General features: G+C 36.8%; 1 protein-coding gene across 5 annotated transcripts in view; it reads right to left on the reverse strand.

Moving 5' to 3' along the window:
- LOC126372309 (heparan sulfate 2-O-sulfotransferase pipe) overlaps positions 1–19,732 on the reverse strand; it is an 82,297-nt gene that overhangs the window by 39,585 nt on the left and 22,980 nt on the right. For all 5 annotated transcript variants that reach the window (XM_050018003.1, XM_050018006.1, XM_050018005.1 and 2 more), the window contains exon 3: positions 5,370–5,506. In XM_050018003.1, the coding sequence (XP_049873960.1) occupies positions 5,370–5,506 (137 nt within the window). The remainder of the gene's footprint in view (positions 1–5,369; positions 5,507–19,732) is intronic.

Raw genomic sequence — 19,732 nt, forward strand, 5'->3', positions numbered from 1 at the left:
ATGAAGTTTGATATGCCAAAGCATGTTTCAATTGAAATTCAATTCAAACAATACTTACTGATTCTAGATAAAACGATAATAATAATAAATAATTATTAATTTTATGAACATTTGTGTATGAAAACATGACCAGTCACGTCCTGACTAATATGATGTGATGTTAATCTTTCTTCTTTAGGAGCTTGGTGGCGCAGCGGTTAACGCGCTCGGTCTGCGATTGTTGAAGTTAAGCAACTTTCGCAAAGGCCGGTCATAGGATGGGTGACCACAAAAAAAAAAAGTTTTCATCTCGAGCTCCTCCGTGTTTCGGAAGGCAGGTTAAGCTGTTGGTCCCGGCTGCATTAGTAGTCGTTAATAACCACCATCTGCACTGGGCCCGTGTGGTGGTTTAAGGCCCGATCTCCCTATCTATCCATCCATAGGGGAGGCCCGTGCCCCAGTAGTGGGCAGGTTAATGGGCTGGTGATGATGATGTTAATCTTTCACTATTGAGTTCAGTGACTGCAAATTGTCTTTAGACTTGTAGCCTGTCTTCGTCGGTAGGTATTGTTTAGACACCGTTGATTTACACACTCATTATACGTAGTTTTACTAGGGCAGTCACTACTTGGCCAGATGTCCATAGGAACAACAAACAATATAATGTGTACAATGTAAACAAGCCAGTTGATCATTGAAAAATAATCAATAAATTAAAACAATATCGTAAGATATTCTGGACATTTGAATGGTAACTCGCAAATAGAATAAGTACGGTACAGTTGCAATACTTTAGTTGTACAAGTACCACTCTGCGCCCGCGGCCGCTGCGCCCGCGTCGCTTCCCTCGACGTTATGTATGACCATTTTCCGCGCTTTGTCTCCTCGTTGCTCTCTTTGTAATACTAGCTAGAACTAGCCTGCAGTCTCCGGACGCGAACAAATGCACCTGTTTTTTATGCGCATTTATGGATAACTAGAAACTGGAAGATATCTTCATAGCTTTTATGGTAGATTAACTCAGTGAAGCGCTTTAAAAGGCCTTAGATTATAAGGCACGGCTGCAGGAGTGATTTATCATAACGACGGGTTTTGTTGTCTCTTTTTATGTTACATTATATGTTGTCTATTAGGACTAAAGAACAAAAGCTTGCGAGTTAACAGCTTTATATGGAGAGATGCGTCGAAGACACTACACTATTTAGACTAATTACTACATCCATAATTTGTACTCACTGTAAATAGTTTCTAAATAAAATAATAATAGTTAATAATAATAGTGTAATAGTTTCTTGAAGATGGGCGTTTGTAGTTTGTTTTCTAAGAAAACAAAGATAAGAAAAAGCTTAGAAACGAAGCTGTCCTAGTTTAATAAATGGGATGCTATCTATTGTTTGCCGGGAACAATAACTGGATTCACAGCGGTGCATTTAATATGATTTATATTTATGAAGCATGAAATGAGGATCTGGTGAGCCGGGCTGCGGTGTTCGGAGGCGATAGGGAATCTCAATGGTGCAGCTTGGTAACGGGATCGCGCGCCGGCGCAGGATTCACTGAATCCAGTGTCACGCCTGTCCACGGCGACGTGGGGATTGGGATAAATACCTTATTATAATGTTAGACAGGTAAGGTCATGCACCAATGTGTTATCTGTATCTTAAGTGCGATATTTATTTATTTATTTAAAATAAAAAAATCTCTTGATATCAACTTAGAATCATGGTCTGAATCATGCATCAAAGTTTTCGTTACGATGTCACTAACACCCTGTATATGTAGTTGTTGTCGTCATCTCACTGGTGTGAACCCGTTTTCACGGGTTCGCTTACGTGAAGATTGGACAGGTCCATTTATTTTCAGAAGCGACTGCCTGTCTGACCTTCAATACAAATACACTTTATTGCACCAAAATAAAAAGAAATAATTACAAAAAGTCTCTTAACTAAGTACATGGCAAATGGCGGCCTTATCGCTTAAAGCGATTTCTTCCAGACAACCATAAGGTGAGGAAAAAGGTAAAAAAAAATTACCTTCGTACCCGCGATGGGAAAACCAGCTCGCCCCCCACAACACAGGTTAGGTCTCATTCTTCCGAAACGTTCTTCTTCACTGCTGAGCACGTGATAATCACCCATTATCCAAATATGAATTCGAAAATCATTGATTTAGGCCCGTGCTGGATTCGAACCTATGACCTTACAGTGAGGGTCAAGCGTCCTTTTCACTCGGCTACCATGGCTCCATACGACATAAATATGTTATAGTTTCAAGTTGTAATACTATTTCAAATGTTATATTGCTTGTTTTATATCCATGTTCACAGTATAAAAGGTGTGTTCAGCCATCGAAATAAAATCTTTTTTACGGTCTGGATGTGTCTCGGGGAGGAAATAATTAACATGCAGAGTAGCAGTTCGTTCTCGTGTAATTTCCTACGCGACGAGTAGCCTTCCAGCTAGTCATCACTACCACGTAAAACAGGCCTACTCAGTATCATTCAGAAGATCTTATTACAGCATGGTTCTTCCGTATCGGCCTTCTTTTCTCAAGTAAATAAAATCTTTTATAGACTAACATTCGAGGTGTGTGAAAATTAAAACTTGATATGATCGCTTTATTTCCCTGGAAGTTATTTACAATTAACTAAATTAAATTCTTTTATAATTATAAAAGCTAGAGTAAAAAAAAATAAAGGCTATTATAATAAATGAGAGACCGCACAGGGAGACCATTCGTGTAATAGCAGGCTGTGATTTCTAATATAGACTTTATGAAGGAATTGGCAAATGTAAACACGTGTTTTTGCGGCGTTCCGGAGCGGTCTACGACCTTTCACGGTGTGGTCACCCGTTCTACGTTCATTAACATAATAACCCGCGTTATGTAATCCGATGATAGGGTGGCGTTGGGGCAATTTGACGTCTCGCCGCCCGTCGGTACTATACGCTCGCCTACACCAATCAGCCGCATAATTGCTACGTTTACAAGATAAGTGCTAGGTATAAAATAATTCGATAACTAATAGTTATCGTTCAACCAACCAACACTTTAAGATAGTTGGAAATCTCCTTGTATTGTGATGATGGTAACCGAGTAAATACCGTTTATGTCGACCGAGGAATATTGAATTTGGTAAGCTATCATTTGCGCTACCCTATATTCTTAGTAAGCCTATCTTCTCGCAGCGGGAGAGGCGTGTAGCATTCCTGCGATAGCCTTTACTTCGGACTCGAAGGATAATAATGGCAATTTTGTAGATTAGATAGTATTTCCCTGTATGTACATGACTTCCCCAGTCCGTGTCCAATCAAAGCGCAATCGAGAGCACTCAATAAGGAAGTGGTGCGCGTGCACATGTCCGTCCCCCGCGCCGGCGCTGCTGCGGTCGCGATGACATGCTGACTCACCGCCGAACCTTATTACCCTGCGGTACTGACACGTTCGTATTTACCGCTGTTGCCGACATTCGAATTACAACGTAAATAACTGTAACTCAAAGTTACGTGTTATGTGGTAAATGTAACGCAAACGACCATAACATGTGACTACGCGTCGATACGCTTGCTGATTTGGCGAGAGGCTGGGAACGCGTGAAAAACTGTTTCCACTGTTTGGTTGTTAGTTTTTTATTGAACCGCGACATCGATTTGTTTGTTGACTCGTTGGAATAGAACGGCCGCTTGGAAAAAAGATTGATCGAATTAAATGGATTCGAAACCGCATTTTCCCAGGGTCCGGTAAAAAGTATCGGAGAGGCGGTGAACGGTATCGTGAGTCAGTGAACGCTAACGCCATGAAATTATTTTTTCGTGGTAGTGAAAGTTGGTCCGCTCCTGAGAGTGCGCGGCGCATGCGTGCATTCGGCATGTTACGGACTTCATTCATGCCGACATCCAACAATTCCGTAACGGAATTGTTGGATGTATATCTGTCATTAGAGACTGAAAGAGACATTACAAGTTAAAGTCACCTGATAGTCTGAAAAATAAGACCAGGTCCTAGGGGGTTAAAATTGCCATATCGAAGCAATTCATCTGACATTTGTATGCATTGCGCATTTACTTGTATACTTATGCGCAAATGACAAATAGCAATATTGTTTTCTTAGATGAATTGCTTCGATGTGGCCATTTTAACCTCCCTGGTTACTACTTACCTACTAATGTTATAAGTAATCGCTACACGAGCCATTCCAGGAACCTTGGAACCACACGGCAGAAGAAGAAGAAGCTGTCAGCTATAGAACTGTCATATTGTGTCGTAATAAAAAAATGTAATCAATTACGAAAGTAAAGTTTGTGTATCACTTAACATATCAAGTGTTAGTTGTAACGTCGAATTAAGATATCCCAAGGCGTCGCATTTCATAATTCCAGTGAAGTTCTTCTTCTTATCGTGTGGGTTGTAAGGTAGATTACCACCCCATCAACCCTGATGTCAGGGTTACTATTGAGCCGCCAAAGGCCCCTAACATAGGTCATGTAACGACTACTTAACCTACATCTATAAGTAGTAACCGGAACCAATAGCTTAACGTGCCTTCCGAAGCACGGATCATCTTACTTTCGGACAATCAGGTGATCAGCCTGTAATGTTCTAACCAAACGAGGGGTCACAAAGTGATTTTTGTGATATGTCCCGGGATTTGTACCGGGGACCTCCGGGACCTCCAATGAAGTTTAAACCTCGTGACGATGTAGCGGTCGATTTTGAGTATGATAAGATATGAAGAGACCGAATTTAATTTGTTACTGTTTGTTACTGATTCCCTAATTTCACGCTGTCAGATACTTCACAGTATGCTCCGTGTTATTTTTTTGAGTGTTAATTGTGTTTTCCTCAGCATTACATCGTGTAGTAACTGTTATCTGTGTAATTACATCATGTTTCACAGCGTGCTGCATAATGAGGAAAATAATCACAGAATTATAGAGTTTTAACGTTAGATGCACAGATAAATACTGAGTTTCAACTGCAACTTACTATCTAAAGTAAGAATATATTTTTGCTAATGAAACACAAAGCTTATTTATTTTTTCTTCTCCGTAATGGCTGAGAGATGGACGATTAAGAAAAAAGGTAAGTAAGCTATTTCCTGTCTTACTTTCTAGGTAATATGTGCATGTTTTGCAAAATATAAATTCTTAATATTTACTTATTAAATGCCGTGTGAGGCTTAACGGACTGTGGCGATATTATAGGTCTTTTTCAATTTGCATCTGATCAACATTTTTTAATTAAACTTCATAAACCGTGCAGCTAGTTTTTAAAATTTGCAAATACAGTTTTATCACAAGTTGATCTACGAGCATAGTTGTAGAAAAAAAATGGAAGCGTTTAAGTCATCTGATAAAGCAGGATCATGATGTTAAACTAGCGATACTGACTGTCAGTGAGGTGGTTGAAGGCGGTGACGTCATCGTTGAGTCGCTGCATGCGTCGCAGCTTGGTGCTGAGGTCCCGCGTGTGCAGGAACAGGAACAACGTGCAGGAGACCGCCACCAGCGCGACCAGCTCTGACGTCCTGCAGGCAATGGAAAAATATTCATTAACATAACATAAATTTCCCTCAATCAACCGGAACGAGTATGGAGCATACTTCCACCACGCCGCTCCGCTCACTAATACAGCACATTTATTAATCATCATGATTATGGATTCTCGCAAGATGAACTAAGTACTCTGACTTCATCGAGCTTTCTGTTAGAACAACGTGATAGGTAGTGAGCCGATAGGGAACGGGTGACTCAAATAGGAACATCTCCCTTGCCTCATCCTTGGCGCAAGGTGCCTCCTTCACGTCTTCTTAATACGATTTATGCAGAGTCTGGGTAGTAGTAGAGTAAGGAGTAAACTTAAAGAGACTATAATAACTATAGTGATTATCATTAAAAAAATACGCAATGAATTAAAGGCACATACAGGTATTTACAATAAATTTCAATTATTATATACGTAGAACATAACGTAAGTACTTCTAATCATCCCAGGCATGTCCTAGAGATCGTCTAATTATCTATCATTTGCTATTAAACAGTTACCCGGACAAGTAGTTAATATTGTATATGGCAACACTGCAATAACGTCAAAAAAAAATAACAGTCCACCCTTCTCTTTTCTTCGGCGAGACGAACCTCCTCTTGTCTCTATGCAGTGCATCAATATCAGATTTATATATATATGTCTACCAGTTGTTTCTCGATACTGTCCTTTGACGCTGTGGCTCCCATATCGGCATATAACCATAAGAAAAGGTGCCGAATTAACATATGTAAAGGACCATAATACATAAACATGATAGATAAGTGTCCTTACGAGAATGGCGATATAAAGTTCATTGTTTTACATCGATGTTCGGTATCAAACATGGAGTTATAACCGATTGTACCCACAGGAACATTATGCGAACAGGACAATAGATATGTAAAACTGATTAAGTGTAAGTACCTTTTAGTCTAGTGATGACAATGAATACTTGAAAGCATCCTGTCATTAATAAGAAAGGATACTACTGAGCATCTATCATACGGCTGATGATGATGATGATGAGCATCTATCTACGTTACTACCGGCTTGTGTACAGACATCACGTTGAAGGTAAAGAATTCCATATAGGTTTAATAACAGATAAGTATGAGAGTAGAAAATTGAAGAAGAGATACGAGTTTGTGTGTGTGAGTTTGAAAAGAAGTATAGTATATGTATAGTATAGGACATGAAACAGCCTACTGTCAGTACAGGGCCCTAGTCCTAACTAGGGCCCTGTGCTGGGAGGTTTTCTGGCCACGTCATTCCCTCAGCGTTACAGATTCCGATGTGGTAGTAGTTTTACAACCAGTTACATGATATGTAATTTAAATTTTTGACGTTCAAAAAGCTCTGACTATGTAAGCCAATTTTGAAAAATAAATATTTTTTAATATATTGAATGTGTGTGTGTTATTCAGGGTGTCAGTGACATCGTAATGAAAGCTTTGAGGGATGATTCAGACTATGATTCTGAGTTGATATCAAGTGGATTTTTTTGTTAAGTATGAAAATATTTGCTGGAAAACATATAACAGCGTAGAAGGGCTGATAAACAGACTGGTTCCCATACCGGTCGAGTTGATAGTACTAGTAATACTACGCATAGAAAGTGGTAAATGTGAAATGACCATACATTGCTCGGTTGCCGTGCGTGTGCTACGATATAAACGGCTGATGATCACTGAATTATGCTGTCATTGGTTACCAACCTTTCTAAATGTGTAATTTATATTCCTTCTAAGCCACCTTACGTAATAGGTGGAGGATCGTGTTTTGTATGTTACCTTTTGTCGTAATTTTGATAGGACATCGTGTACTAACTTTCAAATAACGCTACTATCTAGATATCAAGTTACCCGACTCACAAAATCTATTCTTTTTTTTTTTTTTTTTTTTTTTTTTTTTTTTTTTTTTTTTTTTTTTTTTTTACTTATATTTACTATTTTATTATTTTTATGACATGATATTCTATAAGTACAAAAATTGTTGTAAGTCTGTTCGTATACTACATTTTACTGTTTCTAGCATGTGAAACAAATTAAAAATTATCAAACACTGTAACTTCTCGCCTCACCAAAAATTGTACGCCTACCGGCACATCACAGCGCAGCGGTCTTATTATTATCTTTGTAACATCTACCCACTGTACCTGTGTGTCACAATAAATGATTTTGAATTTGATTTTTTTACTATTAAGTATATTTCGTCTAATTATCTTATTAAGCCTGAAAAGTCCCACTGATGGGCAAAGGCCTCTCCGTTAGAATATTAAATGTATGCTAAGGTAATTTATGCTCGCTCCGCTTCTAGTTATGGGGTTAACAGCCTACATAAAGGTAACAGTCAAGTAACAGCCTATATATCAGAAATACAATAATTTATAACCCTGTTTATACTTACTATAAGTCGTAATGCAATTCTGAAAGGTTATAGGCCATTATAATCCGCATTAACTGGCTGCTTGTAAAGTGGCGGCTCATTTACCGAAAGTGCAAAATAGTACAAAGTTACTAACGGATCCCCATTCTTTAAAAATAATACAAAAGTTAGTGTTCTAGCTTTCACGAGTTTTAAGCATATACCTACAGTATAAAAACAGATAATTTCGTACCTTCACAGGACATTTTAAAAACTCCAGACCAAAATTCTTGGGTTATAAATAGAAGCAAGAGACCAACCCTAAAAAAGGCTACTTATACGTACTTTCCCAATGATTTATGTACAGAACACTTCGCAAAGACCGTTGTAAAGTTTAGTAAGTACATTACTTTACAGGCTTTTGATTAGTCTTTTTTATTTTTTACTGAATTGGTAAGGACATGTAAATAGTGAGCAAGTTGTCGAGAAACTCGCGTGTTTAGAAGCGCGTGCGACGTTCGTGCGCGTGCGCGTATCTCCGCCGTTCTCGGACATGCGCGCAGACGTGGAGTAATGCGCGCTGCCATGCGCTCCCAAAGACAACGTCTTAAGGCCAGTGTGACGCGAAAGTAATACGTCTTTTCAACAATCGTCCGCGTTTTGTAGTCAGCCGTAACGCGGCGTATTAGGCATTTATGTTTCGTGACATCCAGTTTAAACAAAGTCTACATACTTAGCCTACATAAGTTTGTAGTTTAATTTCTCTCGACGTTAAATTGTCACACATTTTTATTTAGTTTTCACTTTTACACATTCTTGATACGCATTACTTTCGGGCTATAAAATCTTTGCAACCTTGTTAACACTAATTTTGTACAGTTATTATGAGCTGAAGACAAAGTGGAATAATAATTAAGCTGTGGTTAAAACCCGTAACTAGCGAGATATTAGCATGTGGAACGAGGGGCAAATGTAAACAAATGAAGTTAATTGTCGCCGTGAATTCGCGAACCGTTGTAATGTGCCACATTATAGGCCAAGCACATTCCGAGAAAATACAAACTTAAGTTTATATAGAAACCGCTTTGAAACAGTGAATTTCTTTCGATTATTTTCTCTAAATAAGAAACATTCCAATGTAAACTTCGTGTAATGTTGCGTAAGTAATTTCTTGTTTTACTTTTCTGAATTCCGAAGATTACGTTCCGCCTGCATTATAATATTTTCATTTTCAGCTCCTGGTCTATACCATCGCATGAATGATTAAATTAGATCGCACACCAGTCGTTTAAAAATATAAAAACAACGGTATTCCATGCAAAATTGATCTTATCTCAACGTCTATAAATCTAATATGTCCTTTGACCGTTGAATTCACGCATATAATTATGGTTTCTGTAAACACGATTATGTAGATGGTTATTTTCTTTTAGTCGAACAAAAATATTTAGTAATTATTTTAGAAAAAAATCGTCACTAATATAAGAGCCACGCTCTCGTCGGTGTAGCATTCTCCATGCTTCTTTTTATGGAAAAATAGGGCAGTGGTTTCCCTCATGTCTTCCGCCCATTAGTACTCTGTCTGACGCGAGTGGGATGGCGTCCAGAGTAAATACATTTTAAAGCCGTATTAGGACGAATGGTACTGACAGTCAGTGCTGCCCTCTGTCAGGTTCCAGGATACAGTCCCTATCGTTGTCCTTCATTGCCATACCTATGGCTCCCATCTCCGCAAAAAAGTAATTTAATATAATATTATAAGTACAAAATGATGATAAGGTGTAAAAATTACTTACTATAGAATATTAAATTCGCTTCAGGTCTTCCGCTCAAGTAGTTAATTCCATTTGCGAAAAATCTACAAAAAGTCACGTCAATAAAAAATGCTACAGCTCTTTCTACGCGGCCTGAATTCTTTTAATGTATGCAATGACAAATTATATAGTATTTATCGCTTTACAAGCTAGTCATACCAAAATCCGTTCTAATTCATAAGCAAACATTTGCAGCTTCTTTACATTAAAGAATACCACATAACAGTGTTTTCTGCTTCGTTATAAACACACACGCACAACTCGCTAGTGATCTACAAAATTTCATATGCTAGAGAAATTCCATATTTCCACAATTGTAGAAGCAAAGACATTATTCCATAATGCCGCGGAGTAATACGAGTAGATACGTCCTTCATAAGACCGCAAGAGCATCGTGGCGGTCTCAATCGCAGCTCAAACAAACAGACACGACATTTCACTCTGTTAATACCGTATTATTTGACCATGATCTTGCTGAATGAATACCTCTACACAGCCTTCCTTACTTTGAGTTTACTTTATACTATCGTTTGGGTTGATTAAAATTTCTCTAGATCAATGTTCTACATAAGTTTTTTTCTAACAACAACAACTACTACTACTTACATTGGTTTTTGAGACTGACCTGTCCAAATTCGAGATGGCCCTAGAAATGGTTTAGTACGATCTAAGTATTGTGAACCGGCGTGCGTGTATGAATCGATTGATGAATGTGAAGGAAGCAAGAGAAGTGTGTCAGGATCGAAGCAAATGAAATTTAGTCTCTGTTTACCCCGGTGGGAAGAAGTAGGCGTGAGTTTATGTATGTGAGTATTGTCGTTTTCTATAAAGCTACTATTTGTATGAGAGAGATTATGCTCATCCGAATTAGCAATATTATGTACTGAAATGCAAGTGAGTACAATACGAGAGTCGTATTTTTTTTACAATTTTGCAGATTTTTTTGTGTGAACTTTATTTTCTTTTAGATAAGTGCAACAAATAAGTAGTTTGGTTGTTAGATGAAATGTAAAGGGCAGTTTATACGCAATATTATCTTATATCAATTTAGAAATATGTTAACAACCCTATCGGCTACACGGTAAATTTTAATAAGTAGTTGGATGATGAGATGACTATTATATTATAAGAGAATCTTATCTTGTCTTGTACACTACACGTTAAATGTTCTCTTGATAGAATGTATGTATCTGTTATGATCAGAATGATAAACGTTCCGACTAGTTGCACTCTGTTTGTACACGGATCGAAAAACAATTTCTAAAACGCGATGCCGCTACATAGTGATGAATTATCGAATCACTATCAGTCACTCCATCTATAAATGCACATGAATCAATATCACACTATGAGACTCTCTCTATAAAATATTCCAAACTAGTATTCCCATACATAACAATCATAAATCTTGTAATATTGTATCAATTAATTGATGAAAACGGCCTCCGTGGTCCAGTGGTTTGAGCTTTCGGCTCACGATCCGGAGGTCCCGGGTACAAATTCTGGTGGGGACTTGTTCAATTATTTCTATTAAGTACATATAGACTGGTTGACTTATTTTTATTTGAGTATAAGCTCGTAACAATAGGCCAGTTTCCAACCAGTCAAAACAGTTAAGTTCTTTTACTAAACATCAAAACACGAAATTACTATGGAATTTGCATGAAAAAGCAACCTGTGATATCATAGACAAACGTGATAAAATTTCGAACTTATTAAATTTTTCTTTATTCATATTCTTAAACAAGTTAAATAGAAAATGAATACGTTTTTTGCCACCTTTAGATCTGTCTTTATTTAGTACTTAATCAGAATTTCATAATTTATCTTTAACCTAGGAAACTATCCAATTATTTATGATTCGAAAGCTTTTATAGTTTTCAAACTTTTGAAAATGGAACTACCCATAGAGTCTGGATTCCAAACAAGAGCTATAGCTAGTATAGAAAGGCCTGATTAATGCTGCAGGTTCTAGAGTGTGGGCTGGATGTGAGCCGAGAACAGTCACTATTGGAAAGTTGGGTGCAGCCGGGCTAACCAGCTTTCCACCTAGATGCACTTTCTGATACAATGACCGAGTAAACAAATACCCTTATTATTGATCTCTCGACTTTACGACGCCGAAGAAGTGCTTTATGATGGCCGTCAATCACTTGAAGAATAAAGGGACAGTTGGTAAGTGCTGTACTTCAACGAAAATGGAACTTTCACGAACCAATCACTTTATATTTTTGTTAAAGTCGAAGAACGTTGAAATTAAATTACGTCAGCTCCGAAATGCTATTTTTTATGTCAATCGCGACACTTTATAATTACAATATCAATAAACACTTGACATACTTATATAATAATTCAAAAACCGTCGCCAAGGTTTTTCTTATAGCTTCTTTTCTCCGCCTATACAGGTTGTGAGAAGCTGCTCTAGCTTTAGGCGGATCAGACGTTCGTTATGTAAAAAATTACGATTCAAAATGTAATTATGTTACCTACGAAATAGAAATATTGAATTTGAATTTTGAGTTTGAATTTCAATATTTATAACGTAATAGCTATAAATGACGAGTTGTCAATCCATCAGTTGACCAACGTTTACAAGCAAGATTAAATAATCGACCTGTGCCGTTGCCACCATTCTGAATTCGAATGCAATTGAATTTGAATCGAGAAGTCACGTTAACTTTTTAACCATCATTAGTAAAGCGCAGCAAACGCAGTCTAAGGTCAGATTAAGCTAATGGCCGCAATAAAAACTTTTTTATTGTCTATAGTCTGAATTATTGTGAGAGTGGAATCGTGGGGCGCACGAGAAATCGTGGTGGCGCATCACGCGAACTCCGGCGCAGCGGGTCAGCTGGTCACACCAAAATCAATGGGACCAATCAAAAAAGTTAAGTGCAGGATGTTCAGCCAATTTAAATTTCTTTTTCTAATCGCGTAACGGCAAATTTAAAACAGCAATTTTCTGTTATATTGAACCTACTTACTTCATACACTACTCATAGATTTGGCTAATGAAAAGTAAATAAAATTGCTTCTCATTATTGAAAACATAAGCTACTCCTAAGCAATTTCAAACGGTTCTTTGATTTGGCTTTTGTATTATTAATATTTTTACCAATAAAGCGGAAACCAAACTGTGTTATCAAATAGGGAATAGCAATTAACAATTTAGTGACTTGTAGCAATATTCAGTTAGATCAATAGGTAGTATTAGCAGTATGCTAATCACTGGCCATGTATGTCATGTCATTAGAACATACATACCAAATTAAACAATTCCTTGTCATAATAAATTATAAACATATTTTAGTATAGAGTATAGAGATAAATTTAGTTTTATATAAACATACATAAACATAAACAGCCTATATACGTCCCACTGCTGGGCACAGGCCTCCCCTCAATCAACCGGAGGGTACCGGGTAGTTTTATATACTTACTTAATAAGTTTTGCACTAAGTATTGTTCCGTCCAAGTAGTTAATGCCATTTGCGGCAAATCTACAATAAGTCACATCAAAAAAAAAAACACTCTTGTTTTTCTATGATCATTGAGGCGGATAATAAAATTCACGGTTAAATTCAATCAAGGAAACGTCAAACCCGTGAAAATAAAAAGCCCTAAGTAGGTGATTATATAAAACTTATGTAACTCAAAAGAAGATTTAAAACAGAGTAGAACATTATTTTTATAGTGGAATCATTCTATCGTCTAGAAAATCAAATAAGGGAGTAGGTAAGTATTATGCATATTGTCATACTTCCCTCACAGACAAAAAGGCTTTTAAGAGTACAGTATTCTGGTATAAGCCGGTCATTAAGAACACATATTAAGGACATCGATCGATCAATCAGCGCGTGCCACCGGGTACGCGACATTAAGCGCACGCGCACAGTAAGTGCGCGAATTGTGATTATAAGTCTCACAGTCAAAGAATAAGGAAAACTAAGTCACAATGTAAAACGAGTCTTTACTGTAAACTTGCAATTTAATTAACTACTTAAACATAAAAATTATACAATTTGATGCTGTTGGTAAATTGTTATTATAAAAATGTAAGATTTGTCGAAGCAAAAAGAAAAAGAGACTCAAAATAACATGTCAAACACATAATTTAAGATTTAAGTAATCGAAGTGTAAATTTTCAAACAAGAAAAAATCACAAAAATAATAAGTGCGAAATATTTCCCCCAACAGTTAAAAGGTAAGGCCGCGGTGCATTAAATTTGACATTTACCGCTACTGAAGGACGCATTGTAAGATAGATAGTATTGTACAACTGCGCGTGACCGTACCGCATTCAAGTATGTTTCCACGGCGAGTTTTCGTTGAGATACGGGTGAGATATCGGCGGCGTCAACTACAATGACCAATTATGAATTGTAAAAACATTTCAACTTGCGAATAAAACTCATAACAGATTCTTAACACATGAGTAAAGATAAAGGTGCGTATTTAGAAAAACGATTAGGTTTTCTGGGAAATTTAAGCTACTAATAAAAACAATAATAGTTGAAAATTACGGAAAAATAATGAAATTGCGGAGAACGCACAGGACGGCGAAATATGGAAAAAGAAAGAGGAGGCTTTTGCCTAAAAGCAAAATTAAGATAGATTAAGTAATTTAGAATAGAACAGGGGGTTAAAAAGGCCACATCAAAGCAAATCATCTAAAAAAGCAATATTGCTATTTGATGACATTGCGCACTTACTTTTAATATGCGAAAATGTCAAATTACAATGTTGATTTTTAGATGATCTTTTTAACCCAATTGTTTTCATCAGGATTGTAAGATCGAGTAACATCTCATTATGACACCATGGCCTCAGTCACGCCACCAACAGAACGTAGATATGTTTGTTGCGCAACCCAAAACAAGACTAATATCAACTGCATTTATTTTGTTGGTCCATGGTGTCCTAGTAAGATAGGGCCCTTAAGTTCCACCAGTCTCTTATATAATTTAACTCACACGATTTTAAATTCAAGTAGCTAATAAAAACCATAAAATATATCAATCGGAATAAATAACCAAGAACGTAAACTAGAGCGGAAAGAAATCGGCATTATTTGTTTAAGAAACGGAGAAGATTAAAGCACCTGCATTACATTATAGAAAATGCTTCTTTACGGCGTATGGTCTTTACATAATTATGAAAATAGTAGTTACTAATGATATGGGAATATGCGGCAATAGCTCCCGGGTGCGCCCGAGTTACACAAGACAGCACTTTCTAACCATTTATCTCACTTGACTCATAACACAAATTCACTGATTAACGTAAGAATCTTCGCAAAGCAACTTTAAGTTGGATTTCGTTTGAAGTACGAAAAGGACGCGTTTGGAAATACGTTCTCTTTACACCTTTTATGATCATGACAACACGGAAATTGGAAGTCTTTATATTCGCGTCTCGAATGCAAACTGTTATTACAGGTAAAATTATGCTGTAAAACTCAATTTTAGGTCCGCTGATGTGACAGCATCGACGTAATAACACACTTAAACTTTAAGTACTTCATAAAGTGTAAATAATATGTAAAAAGAAACTAGCTACGTATAGTTTTAGATTCATATATTATATGTATATTCCGGGAGAGATTTCTATTCAATTACGAATCTAAAAACAACAATTTCTTAAACCGATACACTTATTTGTTGACCTTCGCAATCATATGAAACTAAGTGATATCTAAGCACGTTCATCTTATCTTTAGAACAGTTTGACCCAGTGTGCGGTCACATGACGGCCTCTCACTTTCGGCGTGGGACCCGCTATGATCCGCGTCCATTGTGCCACCCAATCTGACCACTTTTACTTTTACCCATCTTCACTAATCGTAAACACGCTCGCTTCTCCAAGTTATGTAAACCACTTGTAACATGCTCGTAATCAGCATGTAATGAAATACTCATGTATTAATAATTAAAAGTGCAAATAAGCACAGGTGTTTGGTCACAGTATAGGTATATTTGGTCATATGACTGCTTTTATTGATGAAAGATAAAAATATAAAGCCTAAATTGTCCCGTACTGTTTAAGATCCCGGGAATATCATAAATCTACTAAGGTCAACATGGGGGAAATTCTATTCGTCTCCCTAGCATTATCCCGTTTTTACAGGGACCTCTTACCTAACCTGAAGATTTGACAAAGGGACTGCCGCTCTTACCTTCCTTTTCTTTACCTTCCTTTCCAACCCGCGGAGGGAAGACCAGCCAGGTGAGGTCACATACCTCCGAAAATATATTTCTCGGGAACGTGGGTTTCCTCACGATGTTTTCCTTCACCGCTGAGCACGTGATAATCATTTATGACCCAAACATGAATTTTGAATGGAGGAAATTCTATGGCTTATTAAAAACATCTCTCCGCTCCGCTTTGATGGACAAAAAGTGGCTGTGGAAAATTGCCTATTAAAAATTGCAACAATAACTAGCTTGTGATGTGTATGTACATTTCATTAGCAAGAATAGCCAATACGTTGGTGGCGATTCTAGTAAACACAAACTTAATTTTAGTTTAATTCTACCGTTCTACAAATTGAGCCATCCTTCATTTCCGATAAGTGCAAGGCAGATATATAACTAATTATACAACTGTCAAATTAAGTTAAAATTATCTTGGTTACCACTACATAAGTATAACGTACTTACACCTACATTATACTTTACAATGCATTCCGCTGCGAAGCAGTCAAATGGGAGAATATTTCCAAACTAAATAATATGCATTTAAGTACTTGCATAACATTAGGATGAAAGCACTAAATACCGTACTAATATAAAAAGGAAAGAATCCAAAATATAAAAAGCAGATTTAGTTGAAGAGCTTTGAAAGGTTAAACTTTATGAAAGTGATGGCGTATATGAAAGTAATGTCTCATTCATCACTTTTATTTCAGTTGTGCAACGAGTGAACGGCAAGTAAGTATTGCAATATTGTGAACGTGTCATCACAACCGAAGACCGATAAATGTCATCTACCGGAAGTAAGTCTAGCTTCCGGTTCTAAGTTTAACTTGTTAATTGTCAGACGACGGTTCAAAAGCTGCCGTTTGTCAAAACAGTCTGACATAATGTTTTTATTATTCTCAATTCAAAATATAAATGGGTGTTCTATAGATAAAAATTGGCTCGTGTACTAAGTTCAAGATAAATCATGAAATTCTGATTATAATACTAAATAAAGACAGATCTAGAACTGTCGAAAAATATTTTCTTTTTTTCTATTTAACTTATTTATGAATTTTACTCAAGAAAAACATTATAATAAGTCCGATTTTAACACGTTTTTCTATGACGTTACAGTTGTGATTTTTCATACAAATTCCATAGTAATTTTAGTGTTTTGACGTTTAGTAAAAAGTAACTGATTTCACTAGTTGGAAACTAGCCTGTTCTTCCGTAACGGCTATAATGCATATAGTTTCTGCCAAGAACAATTTAGACAATCAATTCTTCTTGTTGGCCTCTTGGTTTTCGTTATCATAAAACTTATTTTGTCACTTTATGTATGCCTACTTACTTCAATTATAATACAAATATAATTTATTGCATCAAAATAAAAAGGACTAATTACAAAATACTCTTAACTAGGTACATGGCAAATGGCAGCCTTATCGCTTAAAGCGATTTCTTCCAGACAACCATAAGGCGGGAAAAAATAAAGTAATAAAATAAAGATAAGTAAAAAAAAGTAGAAAAGTAAAGTAGTATAACCAAAGTTGAATGAATAAATCATCTTCCATAATAATAATCAATGTCATCACATGAAGTAAGTAAGTAATTACTAATTATAGAACTCGTGATAAGTCAATCAACGACTACAGTTGACTAGTACACCAGTGTGCCTTCTGACTATGACGTGACGTGACGTGACAATGACGCAACTTGACACAAAGCTGCCACTGTGACACATCCGCTTCTGTGCTGTCTGTGATCCCACTAAGTGCCCACTGCGAACCCACTGTTTTTGCATATTGTGACTATTCTAGATGAGCACAAAACAATGCAGTGTGGCACTGTTTTGATTTGACTCATGTGATTTGAAAACTTTAACAGAAGTAAGTTTAGATCGCTCATATTAACAGAGCTATCAAGAATCTGAATTTGGTTGCTGTCCTATAATTTTGTTACACTTCATATACGTGACATCGTAATGAATACTGAGGGGGATGATTCAGACCATGATTCTGAGTTGATATCACGTGGATTTTCCTGTCCGAAAATTCATGAAAATTTTAGGGTTATTTAAATTATTTTCTGTTTCATAGTTTTGCGACGGAAAATTCCACTTGATATCAACTCAGAATCATGGCCTGAATCATCCCTCAAAGTTTTCGTTATGATGTCACCCTATATAGATTAATGTAAACTATTGCAGCCAAACAACATTTTTGTTCACTAATCTTTATACTTACACATACTTGTAAAATCGTTTATTTATTTGTACACAACATGACACACGGAGAAACTTACAAAGAACAGATAGTACAGCTTGTCTCTAAAACGAGATTTCTTCCAGTTGACCTACACGAAAAGGAGACATGCATGCATCGTTGTAGCTAAATCTCAAATGTGTTTGCAAAGAATTTGTAAAAGAAAATTCTTCTCGCAAATACTCGGGCAAACAGCAAATGAAGTTACAAATGAAAAGAATTCGCAATAGATTCACATACGGTGTGCAATAGAGACGCATTCGTGGCATGAGAGCCATGTTGACATAATTTCTTTGTTTTCTACTAGTAGGATCACTATTCATTCGTGGAAACCATAGAGTACTCCATAACTATATGCTATGAGTTGATGAAGCGACTGTTGTAGGAAGTAGCAGTAACTGGGTACGGTGAGCCGGTGATTGGGTTCGACTGCGAGTATCTGGTAACGCCAATAGGCGGTAACACATTCATCAATCTGCAACTGTCACGCACGCTACTAAATGTAACTACATGCAGTGGAACTTATGCATTGCAACGCCGCACCGCATAGACAAGCTGCTTTATGCTACCTAACCAGCTAACACAAAACAATTGCTTTAAGATGATCGATGTTACTTTGAACGCCTAACAAAGTTTTACTAGCCTTCAGAAACATCCCGTTATCAGAAAATTTTAACTACCCACAAAACTGACAATTTGATACGCAGTTCACTAAGTGATGGATGCTCAAGCACCAACAGATTGTAACTTAACAAAATTACGAATTAAACAACATTAGCACGAAATTTGTGTTCACTATCGAAAATACGTGCTAGTTGTGTTGTTAAAATGCTATTTCCGACCGATTATGTGCACGCTTTTCTGCCCGGAACATTCACTAGTTGCGTACTATGCATACGAGAGTAATCGCTTTGGCATTTCACTTAACGAGAAAAAATCTTAAGTAAATTGAATTGTAATCGTTTTAACTGTATCTCTATTATTCAGATTGCATATCCCTCACAACGGCGTCTACAGTTATGAGATCATAACAAGAAGATATATATCTAATATCGAGGGAGGTTGTCATTCATTCATTATCATAAATAATTTATACGATCCACCGATCATGCTTTTATCGTCTAACCTCTACATGTACGTACCCTTAATTGCAAATTGCTTGCATACATTCCTTTTTAAAGCATTACTGTTATCGATCCTACATCTATTATTTTTTCCAGACTTTTTGTAACGGTGCAGTGCTTTTTTAGCACTTTAATTTTCACGGTTGTACGTTTTTTTTTACATATCGTTCGGGATTGTTGCGCCGGCAAAACAAATTAACGGGCAATCGGAATCCAATCAGATGTAGATCGTCCGCCTGATATCTTCATATTATCTCGGCACATTCGATTAAATGCGCGAGTGTTTAAATTAATCAAACTACTTCTGTTTGGACATGGTTTTTTACTCGGCGCCGCTCGCGGAGTGGTTATTTGTTTATTTTTTTTCCTTTTCAACCATTTATCTATACCGCAATAATTGAAAAACAAGAAAACTGCAACTACGCTATTACGTGGAGCTCATTTAATTGTTTCTCGCTGCTGTTAACGGTTATGACAGAACA

The sequence above is a fragment of the Pectinophora gossypiella genome, chromosome 14 (assembly GCF_024362695.1).
Source record: "Pectinophora gossypiella chromosome 14, ilPecGoss1.1, whole genome shotgun sequence".
In the NCBI taxonomy this organism is placed as follows: Eukaryota; Metazoa; Arthropoda; class Insecta; order Lepidoptera; family Gelechiidae; genus Pectinophora; species Pectinophora gossypiella.